Source organism: Vanessa cardui, chromosome 14, assembly GCF_905220365.1.
Source record: "Vanessa cardui chromosome 14, ilVanCard2.1, whole genome shotgun sequence".
In the NCBI taxonomy this organism is placed as follows: domain Eukaryota; kingdom Metazoa; phylum Arthropoda; class Insecta; order Lepidoptera; family Nymphalidae; genus Vanessa; species Vanessa cardui.
The window spans coordinates 11,722,121-11,742,358 of record NC_061136.1 but is presented as its reverse complement, the minus strand read 5'-3'; the positions used below and the strand labels follow the sequence as shown (position 1 = coordinate 11,742,358).

The 20,238-nt window shown below is 35.8% G+C and overlaps 1 protein-coding gene across 6 annotated transcripts in view; it reads right to left on the bottom strand.

Moving 5' to 3' along the window:
• Nucleotides 1-20,238, bottom strand: part of LOC124535174 (modifier of mdg4-like) — a 319,147-nt gene that overhangs the window by 286,898 nt on the left and 12,011 nt on the right. The window contains exon 5 of one of the 6 annotated variants that reach the window (XM_047111277.1): nt 14,514-15,025. The exons of the other annotated variants lie outside the window; for them this stretch is intronic. Within the exon in view, the coding sequence (XP_046967233.1) occupies nt 14,529-15,025 (497 nt within the window). The 3' untranslated portion in view covers nt 14,514-14,528. Of the gene's footprint in view, nt 1-14,513; nt 15,026-20,238 lie in introns of those variants that run through there. 6 annotated transcript variants of the gene reach the window in all.

The window sequence follows — 20,238 nt, the reverse complement described above, 5'->3', positions numbered from 1 at the left end:
AAAAAAAAAATTACACAACATAAATATTACGTAAACAAGAGTGAACGGCGCTCAAACGGTTTTGCTACCTGTATCTATGATAGGCATCTTTGCGTCTTACGTACTTGCCATCGGGCGTGAAATAGTAACTCGGAGGGCCGTGTATGTGTCGTCCGCGCACCAGGAAGAGGACGTCGCCGTCCCCGGTGTGTGCTGGGGCGGTAATTACGTCGGCGCGACAGCCCGCCATGTCGCGAGAGGAACAATACCACTGCTTGCGGCCGTGGGCTTGCAAGTTCTTCAGATAGAACGTGTAGCCGTCGTGCAGGAGCAGCGACTTCCCAGTCCTCGAGGGCACGTACACAGCCGGCGCCAGTTCTGAACCCATCGGACAACATCAGCATTCTACTGAATATAACGACTATACTACAATCTAATTGCAACGATATTGAAAATAAAATAAAAAACGATTTATATGTTTTGTGTTTCTGTAATTATTAACAAAGATTTAGCATAGTTTTCTTATTTGCTTTTTATATAAAGTACGTATTTCAACAAAAACAGTTGCACTTTATATAAAAATGACATGGATATGGTTTAGTTGCTTTGTATAATTATATTAAATACATAAATTAATATATTTTATTATAATTCAATGCGATAAGATAAGAAAATATAAGAAAATATTCAATGACGCAACACGCCTTTTCCAAACAATAAAGACATTTTTGGAACTAAACACAAAACAAGATTTTTCCTCTCAAATAATCTATATATAACAATCGTAACCGGTAAGTTTAATTCCTTCCAGTGTTGAGCAATCTTTCGGAGTAATGTCTGAATATTTTGTGATTTTGACCCATCGAGCAGCGCAAACGCGTCGATTACGAGGCACGCGCACAGGCAGGTCAGCGGGCATGATTATGTTTCCCCTCCACGGCGACTACTTCACGCCGGTAGGTACGTACTATGGCCATACATTGGAACTTAGTGCGCGAGACACAATACCACAAAACTTTCGGCTGATTCCGATACGCGTTATGGGCCCGGTATAAGTAACCGTTGTACGCAATTTTTGGGTAGCCTTTGTCGTTGTAAATAAGTCGCACTGGAATATGATCCTTATGTTAATTTTATATCAATAATAAATAATTACAAAATATCCAACGTGGTTAAACTCGGTAATACGGTATTTAAATATTTGAAAACAATTACACTTTACCCCTAGGTACCTGAGATAATATTGACGTAATCTGAAAACATACCGTTCTTCACTGTGTGTAATATGTAAACATATCTTCAAAAGTAGATCCGATTTTTCCATTAATTTCATCTTCGTTGAACAAATACATTGGATATAGATATGCATAACCCAAAGAGGCGTGTATATGATTTTTCAATACACATACTATAATCACTTCCGTGTGGTTTTAAATGCTAACCATCGTTTGTATGAATATGACTAAGCGGATAAGTACATACTAGAGACCATTTTTGCAGTCGTATAACCGAGCTTATCCATTTTATAAGAGAAGCAATTATTATAATAAGCGTTTATAACAAAAAATATTAAATATTTAAATAACACAGTGCATGCAACATGAGGAGTGCAATTAAATAGATCATGAATTTAAAAGTTTTTATAGACACCTTTTATTAATTTTACTATTGGATTTTTTTAAATAGGTATGAAATCTTAAGTGCACAATATAACAAATGTAATTGAACAAACAAGATAAAAAGATTACGATCGTTTTAAAAAAATGCTTTATGTTATCTCGATTTTCATTTTATATATATAATAAAAATCATTTTCAAACATAATAAGAGAACATAACTAGTGTAAATAGTAAGAAGAGATGAACTCTGATTCTATAACTGTCATGAATAAAACGGTGGTCACTTCTATTAAAACCTAACATTACAATAAAAACAAATGATAACCTAATTTTAAATAAAAGCGAGTGTATTCAACATCTCAACAAATCTGACATAAGACAAATGATTAATTTAAAAAAAGGCTAAAAGAGAATCGTCAGCGTTTATCACAAGTGTGCACGTGGCAATCCTAGCGCACCAACAAAACATTCCAATAGTATTCCTCCAGGCAATGGCGGCGCGGTCTACACCGTATAGTTACAGTGATTCCTACAGCGATGTCGCAGCTCGGAGAAGACGACTCTCTTCCCGCACGTGTGTATCCTAGCTCCGCATCCACGAGAACACGTCCAACGTCTTTTGCCCCTGTAGCAGGCGTCTAGCTTATACCAGTAACCACCCATCTTAAGCAGTTGTTCTTCCTCAGTATGACTGGCTCTCGACGTGAATAATACTGTGTAAAAAAATATTTGTGTTCACAATTAATCGCATTATGGGTTATAAAGAAAAACATATTCACCAGAACTCAGTGGAGCAGTAGCAAGCTCTAGGTATATTGAATTTTCCTCCTTGACAAGACTGTTAGTCCTCGGCCGTGTAATACTAAGATGTTGTTGATGGTTTACACTATACACAAGTAAACGTCCAAGAATTACTAATATAAACTTTTTTTTAATTCGTGTCGTCTGTAATCAAAAAGGTTATAATGAATGAAAGTAACGTAATGAATATCATTTGATTTATGAACATTAACAAAATATTGCAATTGTCGTTACATAATATAATCATATAAAAAGGAATAATAAACTAATAACATCACGTTACACGAAAATCAGTACTTACGGCAATACAAATTCCAAAAGAGAAGTCTAAGTAAATCTTTGGTTATAGTCTCGAGATAGGTACTTTCAGTACAAGATCATAGTCGATTGAGCTTAGGCAAGTATAAGTGGTCACTGGCGTCAGTTCGCAATCACGTCCATATAATCTCTAATATAAAAACTATCGCTCGTATCAATTAGCTCATAAGCTGGTATACAATAAGGCTACTCTATTCTATGTCTACGTCTAAGTACAAATCATAAATATTGGAGTATTTCGTAACATTGTCTATCAGTCGTGCCGCATCCTACGCCGCGGTCAATAAATAGAATTTTGTAAAAAAGCTTCAACAAGACGGCTACACTATTATTAAAGCTATAGTTTGTATACATAACTTCTAAATACTTTGGTAAGAGAATATTGCACACCATGTTACACAGTTTATATATCATTAAATATTTAGATCCTTACTTCAGTATTGGCCGCTAAGGCATTGGTACAAGGCGAACTTGGGGACTAAAACTCTAATTATATCAATATTACATTTGGAGCTAAGGACATAACCCCACGAAGCGTTCTACTCAGAAATATCTAAGTAAGCTTGATATTATAACAACAAGTGTAACAAGTAACAGTACAAATAATAGAAACATACAAAAACAATATTATATAAATTTGGCATCACGCTACTTAGTAACTTAGGCAGTCTTTAAAGAATATTCTTAATTAGTGGTGTAGATAAATAAATGCAGTTTGATGTCGATTACAGACAAACAAATATACATAAAGAACAAAACAATACAATCGTTTCACGAGCGACACTCCGAGTATGCGCTTAATGTCTCCTGTCTAACAGGCCGCGTACCAGGAGGTCGCGCCAGGCCTAGAGGAAGAGAGCGGCGTGCGGCGCGGGGGGGAGGACCGGGGCTGGCGCCGCGACCAACGTGCGAGGAGCACAACTTTCCACGATCTTATACTTCCCCATCGGATCCACCTCGAATCTCCTCGATTCATGCTTAGCTGGATTATACGTCGCCGGATGATTGTGCGATCCTCGAAAGTATACCAAACGTCCGTCCCGGAGGCAGAGAGCCACCTGGCACCTCTCCGCTTTCTGATACGACCGCGCACATCTCCATGTCACTCGTCGAGGATGCGAACCGCCGTCTTCATAGAAAATGTGACCGTCAGCAACCAAATGCAGTCCGCCCCGCGCTGAACGTATATAAAACCATCCTGCAACAACGTACGACCTATGATATATATGCGAAGAGCCTCCATTTATTTATTTGCTAACAAACAGATATTATGTTTACAGCTATTCAAATTATAAAGTATGAAATATTTAATAGATGAATTAAATGCTTCGTACCTTTAATTATTCTGAAAAAATTAATAATCCGTGATTTGGTGAAACATATTGCCTCACTCTTTTCTATCAAATGTATAAAGTTACTAATTCATCAAAATCTAGATGGCTTACATGCAAGACAAATTAAAGAAATTCTAGATGGTTTTCAAGCTTAAAAATTATCTAGAATGTTTTTTCGTTACAATTTAAAAATAAAATACGTGCATTGTTAACCTTTGGTTATAGATCTTGAGATAAAAATATATTAAAACAAGGAGCGAACGCAATAAAACCACGTGACTGACATGAGCGTAATATAATCGTTTCTTTGTACCTATACAGAGAGAACTCTTCTCACTACCAGTACCACTACACAGCGTATACATTCATCCGTTTGGCGACATTCGCCTGTAGCTACCTTTATCCATAATAATTAATACTTTCCACTAAAATAATATAAAATATCTTATCACAATATAAAATAATACTTCAAAATAATACTCCAAGGGTTAACTTAAAAATACAATCGTATACATCTTATATGGTAAACCTGGTACCTCTATTGGTAAACATTGTGCGTTATATAGCTATTTCATCCAAAAATAAATCTTTGTGTAAGTACAGCCAGAGCTATAACATAGAATCTTTAATAAAATATGGTATTTAAGTACATACTAAAAGCGAAAATAAAAATAATCTTAAAATTTTTCACAAAAATAAAGATCTCACTAAAAACAAAAAGCTTACATCTACAACGTATACATTGAGTATTACAATTAAGTAAGTTGTTCAGTAAATGCAATCCCCTACCTAACAATTCGTACATTAGATCCTAACATCGTATACATGACATGACATGACTGGGTATTAACAATCTCCTCTCATCTCCTCAACATAACTTAATCAACCTGGTAATCGCAAACCGAAACCAACCATTCGGAGCCGGACTGCTCTTCAACAATCATTGTATATACAATACGCGAATAAAATTGTAAAAAAATATGTAAAAGTAATATATAAAAATACTTAGTATCATAAGAGAACTATCACTTTGTACAATAAACTACACCTAGGACCGTCGCGCGGAAGATCTAGACTGAGACATAGGCAAGATTATACTTCCTATTTCTCCGCACAAACATACAAAAAATATTCTTTGTATAAATGCATAGTGAAAAATACTGTAAAAAAATACTGGCCTTAAATATCTGTCACTGTTATAATAAGAAATATATTATGCAATTCTATAAGTTTAAAATTTAACTTTACATGTGATTAGGGGAGGACGTTCCTCCGTACTCGCCTAAGATCAGCCTTCAAGTATTGTATGCAAACGGTCTCACTAATGTGCTAACAATATATTCGTATACTTGACACAGACCATGTACGTAACTAGGGTACTTGTATAACATAGAGGTGCTATATTTAATCTCTTTGGAGAGTTATCAATAAATTTGCAAACTAACGTTTGCTTAATCTCACATGCTTCATTACGGAAAGCGTATGGTGACCACCGGTGGAAAGGCACATGAACAGTAATAATCATTCCATTCGAAGAATTTAATTTCGAGCCAGTTTTAGATGCGACACTATTTCCTCCAACTCTCGTCATCGAATAAAATAAATTTGCGTTGAGATCACGACGTGTGCCACCACAAAGTTACACCGGCAGTCGCAGATATGGTGCAAAGTGAATTGACTTCTTAATGACTTGAACGCGTATTATGAGATTAGGTGTAGAGAGCATGTCTAGAACATGGGTCGGAGGGGAGTTGCGCGCACGCCGCAAGTGTGGGCGCTGTTCATCTGTACAACGCGCAACCCAAACGTGTGTACGGCAGCTCGGCATCGTGGGTTTCTGGAACATCGCCACCACACCTTTCCACTGGCAGCTCGACCGTTGAAACAGAATCTATGGGCGCCGACCTCAATAGCCGGTTTCCCGCGCTTGCTGAGACAATACCGGAACTGTCCCGGGAAGCAGGGAAATGGGAACGGCAGTCCCAGGGTAGGAGGAATATCCGCTTGTACAGCTGTGCCTGTGCCTGCAACTAAGAACTGAATTGTTAGTAACCGTAGATCATATTTACTCAATTAGACTACTTTGTAAGCGATTAAGCATTAATGTTAAGAGAAGTATTTATTAGGTAAATAATATTCCATTTATTTATAAATTGACCTTTATAAAATATTCATTATGACTAGAACTAATTTAAATCGATTCACTTAACATGTTTCCGTTATGTTACGGTGGTCATCTCTCACTCTTATGTGTCTAACCTAGCCCACATTTACAATTATAGCTTCAGAGGAGCACCCGCATAAACTTGCTCCTTGAAGGGCGCACAATTTTTAATACAACTTTATTCACAAGCCTTTGCCATTAAACCTTATTTTTGGAGAAAACGGATTTCTCCTCTTTTTTCTTCTCTTTGAAGCAATCTTCTTCTTGTTCTCGTGCGACGTATGCGGGTTTCCGATCGCGATAACGTGGTTGAACTGAGTGATGGCATAGGATTTACAGCCGAGGTCCGATTTGATGCAGCGCCACGTGCCTCTTCCGATTACTATTTGTCCACAGCGGCGATACCGCTGTCCGCCGATAACTAGCACTGGGTTACCATAACGGGATCGACTCCAGTGCACTGTAATAAGATCAAAAGATACCTTTCCACTCACACGACATTTGAGCTTTCGCGTGCGATTAGAAGGTAAATAGAAAATATGTATGAAATATAAAAATATAAGAACGAACCTTTAGAACAAATTGCTCTTTTATAACAAAAGAGTAATATAAAAAAGCTAGATGTCCTTTCATACAATCTATTATTCTAAAAGTAACAGGTGCTAAAAATAAATTATAAAATATATATTTAAAAAATATTATATTTTCATAACACGAAAAATCGTTATCTTAATTAACCACACACTAATATAATTTCATTTTATAAATACGTACCGATTATATACCTTTTCCTTAATCGTAAATTCATTTTTAACGCTATTATTCAATTTGTTCCTTTTAAATATTATTTATAAATATTATCTAGCGTTTCTTACACTGGCTAACAAAAAACAAAACTTTCCAGGCACTCATGTTAAAGGTACTTTTAAAGAATAAAGTTACTTAATTCAAATATAACAAAAAAAAAAGTGTATACTGAGATTCTTTGTCGTCTTTAGTCGATTCTAAATATTTTGAAATATTTAAGACTTATTGTTATAGAATGTAAATATACGAATATTTTCCCTTACAATTGTTTTTATGAAAAGAATCTTAGAAATTACAATATTTGAGATCATAATGGAATGATTTAAAGTGGTATTTCCTAAATCTAACACAATTTGTTAAAACACATCTCACAGTGATTATCAACACTGCCTCGGTGAGCTAGTGGCTAGGTTCAATGACCGTATAGGTCTATAGAAAATCTATAAAGTTTATCTGTAAACAAATGCGCAATGGGAGGCCGGAGTTTGCAGAGTTACGCTCTGCTGCCTAAGAGATCACTTGGGGCAATTCGTCTTGTACCTGAACTCTTACCGGTCTTTTCAGCAAAAAAACTAATTTTTGAAAGGAACCTTTGACTTTTTTAAGCAAACCTTTGAAATGTTTACTAAACCATGAGAAGATGGCTTTTGTAAGGTGTAATTAAAATCTACTAAATCAATAGATACTAAACATATACCAGAAGATGCAGTGCGTTTCGCAAACGTATTATTTCTTAAGTATAATATAATTAAACAGGTGACTGCGCTTCGCAGTGCACTCGCTTTACATTTAGACATATAGTACAAAAGTTTACGGTTAAACGGTAAGTTTGAATTTTAAGGTTTTGCGTTACCTCGTCGTTGGATCGGTACTTAAATAAAATTAAAGTTATATCTTGGTCATTCGCTTAGCCGGAAATTTATAAACAACTATATTTTTTTCAAGTATCAAAAGACAATGATAACTAGAATATTGTAAAGAACAGTGGAAATAACTGTACATCGTCGCGATAACATGCACCTACCATATAAAGATATCTTTAAGAACAATTATACTATCAAATATACACAAACGTTTTGCCTTAGATCGCTAGTATATTATTTGTCATTATTGTTATTTAAGTCTAAAATATTTGGAAAGTTACACTCGTATATCTCGAAACGTTAATGGATAAAATAACTCAAAATACATATTAAATCTACTCGAGAAGGAATTAACGTGTTTTCTGAAAACATTAACTACGAATTGTTTATCAGGTCTAACTTCACAGCCACAAAAGCCACCGATTGGATCCTTGTAATTGAATACTTCATCACCTCATCGTTCTGCGCTAGGTACTTTTAAGAGGAGTATGCCAATCGTTGAAAAGTTTGTCCGTTTGGGTGGGAGCATCGAAGTTTAAGGGGGTAAAATTCGGTTCGTGGTTGTGACCTCCTTTAATACGTATGAAGCGTCCGTTCATCGTCGTCTGCACCCTGCAGAGACATCCCTTCGTATCCTTGTCCCGGCACGCCCAGTTCAACTTATCCCGGTATTGGTTGTTTACCCAAAATTTATTCGATTGGAATATGAGTACCGATTTACCAGCCCTCGACGGCAGGAAGAATGCTTCTGAAAAGTACAGATCGTTTTAATAACAGCATGAAATAAATAACATAGTCATTTTCATAACAATACTCAAAAAGTTATAACAAATTACCAACACTCGGAAAGTTAGAAAAAGGATCTAAAGCATATATTTTATCAAAATTATATTAAATTTGAAACTATTACATTCGATAAAACACCATTATACGTAAATTAAAAATATATATTAAATATACGTTATAAAGTTCGGGTCGTTTTCCAAATAAAATAATAAATTTATAATCGAATTTTCTTCTTAGTCGATATTTGGTAGAAAAAAGGCTTTTCGTGGTTGTGCACGTTGTGATAGGAAACCACCTCGCCCTTCTTGTTAGTCCTGGCTTTCGCTCGACATGCTATTGTTTTCTTTCTCGAGCACACCCAGTACGTCGGCGGAGACTCGTTGAAAGAGTAACCGTTCAAAACAAGATTTTTCTTTCCTCTGCCAGTCGGAACATACATCGCGATCACATTTTCTAGAAGCCGGATGAAAATAATAAACACGTTACCACGAGTCTACATATTCATAATGATGAAAACACCGGTACTATACAATTTTATTTACATACATCGAACATTTATTGCATAAAAGATTACGTAAATGTATATCATACGTCTGTATTACCTAAAAACTGTTGAATAGATTTTAGTAACGCGTTTAGATGACGATGATAACATATAGAGTTAGGAAGATTTTGAAGCCAAAAAATAGTAATACACTAAGAGTTAATTTTAATAAATTTAAAACTATTAGACTAAATAGATTTTTGAAGAGCGCTTATTAATGACTTTAGTGGTATAATATAGGGTTTAGTCGTGATTATGCTCATTATAAAACAACACGACGTCAGAGTCGATGGTGTAAATGTTCGCGCCGCAGGTGCCGGACTTGTGAGCGCAGCGCCAGCGTGTCTTTCCGTTGGGGAATGTTCTTTCTTTCTCGTAGGAGAACGCGCCGTTTATGATCCTGTCTTGTTTCTGCCCACCACTGAATGTGAACTGGTTGACATCCCCGCATTGAGCAGCTACCGAATATTATTTTATTTAAAAATCATCGAATAATGTCTAACGAATATTTATCATTATGAAATAAATAACTTGTAAATGTTATCTTTGCATCACTTTTCTGTAATCGAGTCAAGAGCTAAAACGAATTCTGTTTGAAAGCAAAACTAAAAATAAAATGCAGATCTCGGAATAAGTGAACAATTCAGCGATAAGCCGTGTAATATTTATACATTTTTCTTTAAATAAAGACTAAAAGATTTATATAAACATATTTAATAATTAAACCTTAATGAGTAATACTCTTAATAAAATCAACGAGGCCTTAAGTCTACATTAAAATATCTTTAAAATACAATGTATTGTATATCGTAAAGCATATTTATAAGAATTAAAAGGAATGTTCAGTACGATTAAATTACAACTATTAATAAATTGACAATGATCCCGCGGTAAAGGCACTTCATAATTTAGATATAATATACTAAACCGATTGTAACACGATCACAAGTAAGTACATTACAAACATAATATAATAACTGAGTACGCAAACAACAGAGGCGACTGCGAGTATATTTGTATTTAATACATCTATATAATGATCCCATTTTTTTAATCTATATACATAATTCCAAAACAAACTGCAGCTTAGACAAAGTACATTCGACAATCGTAACAACTATTCCAATTTCGCTTTATTTGCGAATTCCTTGTAGAATTAAAAAACTATTGTAATACCTTTGGTACTAAAACTTCAATTAGCATTAACTGTGCAACCTTTCTAGCTTTACAATGAATTTACACGTGTTCACATAATACGCACATGTCTAAAAAGGAGTTAAAGTATATGTTTGTAACTTTGTCTAGGCCCACGTCATACGAACAATTACATACAATAACATTATCACAAGACAAACTATTGCTGAACCCTCCATATATCTGCGTACGTAAATGAGTTTTGTGTAACGATTAATTTATTTCATACATTGAGCTATACTTAAGCTATGTATCGGGGGTATATAACTACGATTACTTTAAGAACTAAGTTCGTAACAATTAAAAATGTATATTGTTAATAATACAAACGTTACAAGCACCGAATTCAAATCAACAGTAAATCTTAACAATGGAATGATTCATATGCTTTATAGTTATTGATTTAATTCCTTCTTGAGGCTCCTCGTGTATTTATTTTAAAATAATTTATTTATATAATTAATATTGTCACTTGAATCACAATCACATTAAACTATAAATTGTCTTTATTGCTTACTCTGTAACTCTTTTCTATATCTATAAAATACGGAATAAACTGTATAGTCTTAATTTTAACCATTATATATACGATTTTATGTACAATTTGAATATTAAAATATAATTAAAAACGTATATTATTACAAAGTTCATATATCGTTTTATGTTTAGATAATATGCGCATATTTTTGAAGACAGACACGAGAATATCAAAAATATTTTCGAACACCAAATTAGGACGAAAATGAATTACAGATACAAGCATTCAATGCCCAACATCTAAGATTAACGTTACAGTATATAGCGATCTCTAATAAGTGCTCAAAATATTGCTTCTGTCTAAAACGTGGGGATGAAATGATGCAGGTATTTACGTTTTTTAGTAGCAGTAGTTAGAAGATTTTGTGTCCCAGAGTGAGCACCAATACTAGCCCGCAGGGCGATAAAAAAAAAACGCGTATTTGTTCCTTCGAATTTCTGCTACACTTCCTATCATGTACATATGTATGACTTTCGATTTAAGAACCGCCAAATTGTAGTTTGATATCTTTGACACAGATAAACAACATAACGAAAATAAAAACCGCGAAGTTAATTCGCAATGCAGCCTTAGTCTAACGGTTATGTAAAATTTAATCCTATAACATTAAAAAACATCAAAATCGCAATATATAAAACGAGATAGGAATGAAATAAGTATGCACAGGAATACTTTTTTAAAATATGTGCGTTAAGATCTGGTACAAGGAGCGCGGACGTACGACTTCCACGATTGCATTCGTATCAAGACAGCGGCGCTCGTGGAGGATGGTTGTGCATGCCCTTCACGGCAACGACGTTGGCTCCGAGCATGTGTATGCGCGCCTTGCAGTTGGTCTTCTTCGAAGTGCAGCGCCAGATAACCTTATCCCTCAACTTAGACTCCTCGCAGAACGGGAATGTGTTCACCATCATGATAACCTTGCCGCGCCGCGATTTCAAATACTTGATGCCTGCGACAGATTGCATTGTCAGAAACAATATAATACCTTCAAATGTTTTTTACCCAAACCGACACCAGTATGGAAAATGAATTAAAGGTATTAAAACACGGTTCGTCTGAATAGTTTACTTTCCAATGCATTGAAATAAAACCAGCGGTTATTGATAAGTACAATTTAATATTTCACAAAACATACCCCGTACAAGAACCCAAAAAATCTTACTATAATACGGTAAATACAAAATTACACTATAAGATTTGAAGTATACAATAGTAACAGAGATTGAGGTAGATAGGTATAATCGATAATTTAGATTAAACGGGCCCTTAGCCTGAACCGAGGCGACATCGGAAACGGTCAACGTGCATCGCAATTCACTACCTACGAGATTCATAATAAACAACAACTATGTAAATACAGATACAATTATTACAATTCATGCCCCGTATAATGTTCAACTGAACTATTAGAACAATATATAACATACGGACTGCCTCACTACTGAGCTAAGGCCTGTTCTCCGTGATATAGATCGTCGCTTATGCCAACGTACTTTTCCAATGGAGGTCGGAGCATGTACAATAATATAAGAAATTTAAATATTCTCGATTAATAGTACTATTTGTAAATACAAAGTAATTGACGAATATTGTCATTTTCCTAAATATTTTAAAATCATATTATGCTAAGTGTAACGAACATCATAAGTGAGAGTCGTCGCCTCGGTTCACCGTTCATCTTTTATTTGGCGTAAGGTATATCTCAGGTACAATAGAACATGTCAAAAAGTTTCGAATATTGATCATTTAAAGCCATCCGAAGTTAATTTCTCCGTGCAGGCAAATTATTGTAGATACCGATGTCGTATATAACTTACCTTAACAACTCCACACGTCGATGCACACAATACAAATAAGTTTTTTGTGAATTTGCTAAAACTTGCTAACCGTATAGCAAGTACGATATATTTGACATGATCTACGACTTAAATTAGGTAAACTCATTATAGCTTACGCACACATTAAGACCCCGTAGTAACTAAGTTATCTAATAACAATTAAAATTAGTCAAAATTTGTACTTATATCAGAGTCTTAAGAGAAATGGGCCTAAAATCTTATTGAAAAATTAATTCGACAAGCAACAAATCAATATTAAAAAACAATCAATAAAATATATTTAGACAACAGTCTCAAAAGAGCCTATTTATATTACAGTCATCAACAGCAAACACTCGAGTACACGTTAAAACTATGTAAAGAGGTAGTTGAGTTTCAATAAGAGGTAATAAGAGGACGCGCCGGACCCTGCGCAGCGAACCGCCCCGGCGCGCCGCGCTAACCTAACCTAGCTTAGCCTAGCTTATCCTACAACACCTTACTCGAGTAAAGCTTCTGAGTATTTATTCGTGTATATAAAATTGTATAATTAAACTAATCTGTAAAACCCGTATAAAAAGTGAAGAGGTAGTTGATTGAGCTTAAGTACTTAAAATCAATCCTAAGGAGCAGAGCAACATCGACTGAAGTCTGCGCGCCGCGACGAGTGCCGTGCAAGAGCAGGCGTGTACACTCGAAGGTAGGTACGTTGATATTTAACGCCTTGATAACTAGCCAATACTTTGATTACTTACAGATAAGGAGGCGGACGTCTAATTGTCTAAGTAGCATTATCTGAACTTGTAAAAGTTAATCTCTCAAAATAAAATTAATATTTCTAAGTACAGTCGAGGGATCCTTTATTGCTTAAATCCGAACCGAGTTCGCGTTTCAGTCGCCAACGCGTTGCCGACGGCGCAGCGGCCGCCGGCCTCTCCTGTGTCACCCGTTTCGATCGCAACATTCCCTACGGTCCTTCTCGAGTTCTGATTCTAACCTACCCCACGTGTTGCCAACTTGCTTAGTGCCGTTCTGAGTCCACAAGCATTACCCGTCTCGATGGTGCTCAGATGAATGAGCCGACGTTGTAAATTAATCCTTTGAATGGGCCTGTATTCGGATAATAACCATATATCTACCATCTATCTTGACATCGATAACTTCTGACACCATAAGCGTCTTTCACACACATAACCGGTAAATCAAATACGCGCTAAGTATTTTATTTATCATTTCAACTTCTTGTAATCTTTCATACACTTTTCCTAATTACTTGTGTGACGACCCTTAAACTTTCAAACAGTTCTTACATACTTATGAAGCATCTTTACCTTCCTATACATTTCCATAAATAACCCACACCTATACGAATAACATTATAGACCTCGAAAAGACCGCCTAACCTAATACGTCACGACATCAATACTTCTATTGACATGCTGATCGGTACATTCCACTGGTAGTCGTAACATCCAATACACCAACGTCTCATCCTAAGGTTTAAAACTAACCACATTAGATATCCAACAATGCCATCGCTTTAAGTATACGCCATCCTATCCCAATATATAACCTACATAATAATAATAATAATAGTAAATAGTCTAAAACCATAAATTAATCTACAATACGAGTGCAAAAGCTTTGAAAATATCGGTTGGTCGATATTCTATCGTCATTTAACATGAATTCGTAATTAATACACCAGTGTACGCTCAAATACGAAGAGAGAGCCTTAGTCGCAAATATTTCATTTCGTTATTAGTCCTCCTCGTTACAAGGAGTATCGACAAGAAGTGGTTTTGCAGCGGGAGTATGTTGCGCGGATGTTTGGATCGCGTTGGGCGAAGGTTGGGGACCAGTCCCAGTAGCGGCCGACACGGCGGCGGTGGCATTTGCCGTAGCAGTAGCATGAGCCGTTGCCGCATAAAGAGCTAAAGCGTGCTGCAGTTGTAGCAACTGGTGATGGGGATCTAAGGGAGCGGGAGCGCGATGTCCGCTCTGGTGTGGCGTACGCACGACGTAGCGTCCATCCGCGAAGCGACGCACGTTTGGTGGAGCATGGTTGTGGGCGTAGCGAGAACGAACGATTCGCTCGAAGCCCTCGGGACCCTCAGTGTTAACATCAGCAAGACATCTTGATGTCAACCGGGACGAGCAATACCACTGTTTCCTCCCGTGAGCCAAGTTGTTCTTCAAACGAAACGTATATCCTCGGTGGAGAAGCAGTCGACCCTTTCCCGCACGAATAAAACGCGCTGAAATAAAAAAAAAAACATATTAATACATATTCATGAAATTCTATTTGAAGATAATATATAAAACTGATCTTAACAAAATCATTGGCTAATTAAGAGCAGTTCCATTTCAATATCTTAACGCTAGGGTACCATTATCTACAATAATAATGACTTCGTAAGGGGTGAAATAACATGACCACAAAATATTAAAGTTTATTAGGGAATTAATGATAAAAATTTAAGTTTTAGTTTCGTTTAATATCACTTATACAAATAACCTATGATCCCGAACGTTAAACTATACATCTATTTATAAATACAGTAGAAATACATTTCTCTAGGAGATATTATATATGAGCAAGGAATATTTGGCACAACTTAGAAAAAAACAGCTTATCCCTAGTAACTAACATTAATTATTAATGTATATGCATTATTTATAAGTCAAGTTTAAAAAGTACATAATTATGGCACAAATATTTTTGTACTTTATAACTACTTCATCATCATGAGGCACTTGCCTACCCACTATTTGTTCGAGGCCGACCTGGGGCGCTGCAAGAAAAAAACGCCAACCCTCGAATTATTCTCCGATAACATGGGTGGTGAAGGAGTGCTCCAATGATGAATCGTTTAACAAAAACTCATTACTCCGCATCCCACGGCTTGGCGATTCATGATTACTCTACTTACACTAATAATTATAACATAAAAAGTTAGCGTTTACTAACTCCACTTATCTGAGCATCGATTTTGTTAACATGTGTGTAAAAAAACATTAAAAATCTCATCTCCAATTAAAAACAGATTATACATTAGTTTAATATTTGGCATCCGAGCAACATTTCGAGTCTACATAATGAGATCATAATTCGTCTTAAAACTTACATCACTACAACATTCTAACTACATAATACACAATACGTTTAATAAAGAGACTAGTAGAAACATCAATTTTATGAGCAAATAAATAATATATAATACCTTTCGTTACGGAAGAACATGGCTCGTATGAATTCTCAAATATTTTTTTGACCTTTTAAACTTATATACTTAAGTAATGACAAATTTTAATATTTAAGAAGTTTAATATCTTGTGACCCAGGCGTTGGGATCGAAGTGATCGAAGTCGAGATTGGGCATTCGGGGCAGCAACAACGGTGTCGGAGGAGAAGTCGCGCCCACGCTGTTGGGAGGTTGCTTATTACTCGATCTCCGTCCACAGCGGCCTGCATGGTTGTGTTCTCCGACGAGCTTGTGGAGCTTGCCCTTCTGCGTGTACGCCTTACATCCGCAGCCACCCATAGTACACCGCCAGCGAACAATTCCAGAGCGCATCGTATGAGCTGCGTAGAAACTTCGCCCACGCACCCAAAGCCGTGGTCGACCGCCAGGCCCGACGCAAAGCCGCACGAATTCCTCTGAAAGGTTTAATTCATGTAGTTCAATAATTCACTGTTACACCCTCGACTGAATGCACTACCTAGATACCGTTGTAGATATAATACAAGAACATAAGGAATGTAAATATCGATGAAAATAAAATATATTTTTATACGTCTTTAGTATTTTTACAGCAATTTATTGTTTTTGTATTGGACATACTCCACTAAACTCGTGATACAGTGATATAATATGGTTTGATAATTAATCATATATGATTTGTTTTAAACTATGCTTATCAATAGTAAATAATTACGCTAATAAAACTACTCATACTTTATTGAACTAAGCTCTCTTGCGCATCGTAGAACTAAAAACGCGGACATTATTTCGATAATTATTGCTAAATTTAAATTAATCTTCACTTATCACAAACTACGCACATTTATAGAATGTTCCTTGAGATCAGTGTAGCAACAGGCTACGTGTTTGTCGTTGACTAGATTTTGACTAGAGCTAAGCAACATTGCATACTTACAAATACTTGTCATCTGGTTGTGCAGTTAGATCTATACAAATACACATTTAAGTAACGCCCCGCCGGCGTTACTACTATCATCATAATCGTGATATATTTGTCAATCCTGCGAATAATTCTCGAATTTTAATAGATTATTGGAATGATTATATTGCTCGAAAACCTTTAAAATGCACATCATTTTACATGTTCAATAAAATACGCATATACATACATACAATAAATGTTAAAAAATGCTTTAAAATATAAGTTAAAAGTAAGTCTTTTTAATCGTCGAGCACGGCTTTAGCCTGTGTCGCCAAAGCTGCGTGCGTGAATGCGCGGTAGGGCGTGGCCAGGGCCTGCGGAGGCACCGCCGGCGGCTCGTGCGAGTGCACGTTGCTCAGGGCGAAGATGCGATCGTGTAGCGTGTGCGCGTACGCACGGCAGGTGCGACGCGTGCACCGCCACCGCACCTTGCTCTTCTCGGGAAAAACTTTCTCTGCGTAAAAAGAAAACCCGCCGAGCCGCATATGACGCCGACCGCGGTTCGATATCACGAACTCCACTGCAAAATAACCATATATATCAGTATTCGTTCTTTATATGCAAACCACAGTTCAAGCGCACACTAGTGGAAACGATGTGCATACTTAGAATCATAACATTGAACGTTAGTGTAAGTAAATAAAACTGCTTTGATTAATAAAGTTTATTTTTCAGCAGAAACAATTTCAATAAGACTTTCGATACGATCAGTTTGGGTTGTTTGTTTATGAGGGACGTGGTTGTGTCCAGAGTGGCGCATGACCAGCCGGCCCTCGATGGTGAGAGCTCGCGCCGGGCAGCCGTGTTGCTTGCGGCTGCGGCAGGTCCAGTACACGCGAGTGCCTCGCCGCTTGCGAGCCACGAAGCCGAAACCGTCTAACATGAGACACGGCGCGCCGCGCTGCGTCACCGCGTAGCGCACGGCGCCTCCTCGCAGGCCGCCTGCCGCTCCTGTTGCGTCAATCACCATAGCAACACCCGACGCTCAATTACGAACAATTCAATACATTGAAACAACAAAATTAAGATTACCGTTTATTATGCTACTTGATCACAACGTTCCATGTTATAATGATTATTACGAATCATCAAGAAACATTACCTACTAAATTCTTTGGATGAACAAAAATTGCATTAGGCTGTTCTCTGAGCCAATGAAATTTTATATTCAGACCAAACGATTACACAATTTAATCTAGAAATGACAGAAAAATAAAGAAATAATAATGACTTTGTCAAACAAATCGGTTCTTAAATAATAGAGTTGTGAAAATGCATTCTTAAAATATTTACATTCAAAAATACTTAGGCCACATAAAAAATAAATCACACACGTCAAAAGGTCAACGACGGACGACTAACAACCTCACACAGACGGACACGTAACTACTTCGCCTAATTCATATTTTTGGGCGATTTTTTTCATATGGTTATCGACGTGATTGTGGACAGGATTGGTTATTCTCAATACGTTATTTTTGGATGTTATCCTCGCTCGACATCGCTTGCCATACTCCATGCAGCGCCAAAACGTCCGTCCGCTGCGCACGCTGTCCGTAACGAAAATATACGGTTCATATATCAACTGGAGATGCCCGCTCTTCGTTTGAATAAAATGAAGATCACTTTTTAGGCCGCTGTTGATGTTACCTATAACTAAACAAAATAGTAGACATTAACATCAGAGTCTGATAACGAAAAGCAAATTGAGAGTAGTCTAATTTATAGCTAACAGGTAACCAATAAAACAACTGATACAAAATATGTTTTTATTTACAATAATCGTAGGTAGTTAATATATTTCCTATATTATATTTTAAAATGATAAAGAGAGTATTATTATTATTATTACATTTTCATATCACATAAATATTTTTAATAGCGACTATATTGTAACTATACAATTTTTCAACGACTTAATCAAAAATAAAGAATTGGTATCTCATAATATAATTATTGTTTAAAATTAAGTTTGATGCTCAATCAAACCATTTTTTACCAATTAATAAAATGTTAAATCTATTTCTAATATTATTGTATATCAAAATTAATAATTAAAAATATAATACTGTCAAATGTACATGGTAGTCGACGAAATATGCGCTACTTTAAAAACATAACATTGACAGAATGTTTTATTGTGTGTTATATATATTTTATATAAATATAAATAATTTACTGGATAATAATTTAACTAAATATAATAAGTGTCAATAATTTAACGTGTTCACTCCAACAAATTAAGTGTAAATAGTAGAGCTTAGATAGAGATATAAGATAGAGTTTTTATAAATATTAAGTTATGTTGAAAGTCATTGTTTGCTTATCAAGGAGCCGAAATGACCCAGTGCTTAAAACGGGTGCATCTTAACCGATGATTGCGTGTTCAAACCCAGGCACCACTGAATTTTCATGTGACTAATTTGTGTTTATAATTCAGACCGAGCTTGGCGGTGAAGAAAAACATCGTGAGTGGATCTGCATGTAACAAATTTCAATAAAATTCGGCCATGAATGTATCCACCAACGCGCATTGGAGCAGTATAGTGGAATGAGCTCCAAACCTTCTAATCAAAAGGGAAAAAATGCCTTATTTAGATGGCCATCAATTGGAAATTTACAGGCTGTTAATATTGTAATGTTGTTGCTTATACCTGAAAACTACATAAAATCTTTTTTAAAAAAAAACATGAATTTAATTTCAACATACGAGACAAATTGGTAGTCATCTAAGAATCTTCGTTTTTTCTGACGTTCACGTACTAAATAATACATTTCAGATTTTATACATAACTAAAAAGAACACTATTATAAAAATGTTTAATTTATGAATTCATAATTTCATATTTTTACAAACACCCCTTGTTGAATATCAGGCTCATATATCACGGTTAAAAATCAAAATCACATAGGCTTAATAGTTATTTCATCAAAAATACTGATTATTTCTGACCGTTTAAATAGAGTATTTAATTAAGCCTTCCCGCAGAATTTGCCATATACTTTTAAAGGTCTTTTTAAATACATATTTAGCAATAAGATTAGTTGCTACAAAAATACGAATCCAGAACGGCACAGCTCATATACATGTTACCGTAAGATTACAAACATCGTTAGATTATAATCTAGCTCGTCAGATTGTAAACTGTCGAAATATTGTGAACTGTGAAATATGATTGCAATTTAACGTATTATATTTCCCTATACGGTTGGGTATTACGGTGAATTATATAAAACAATTTTAGAACAGCTAGGTTCTAAATCATTCTATATACCTATATGA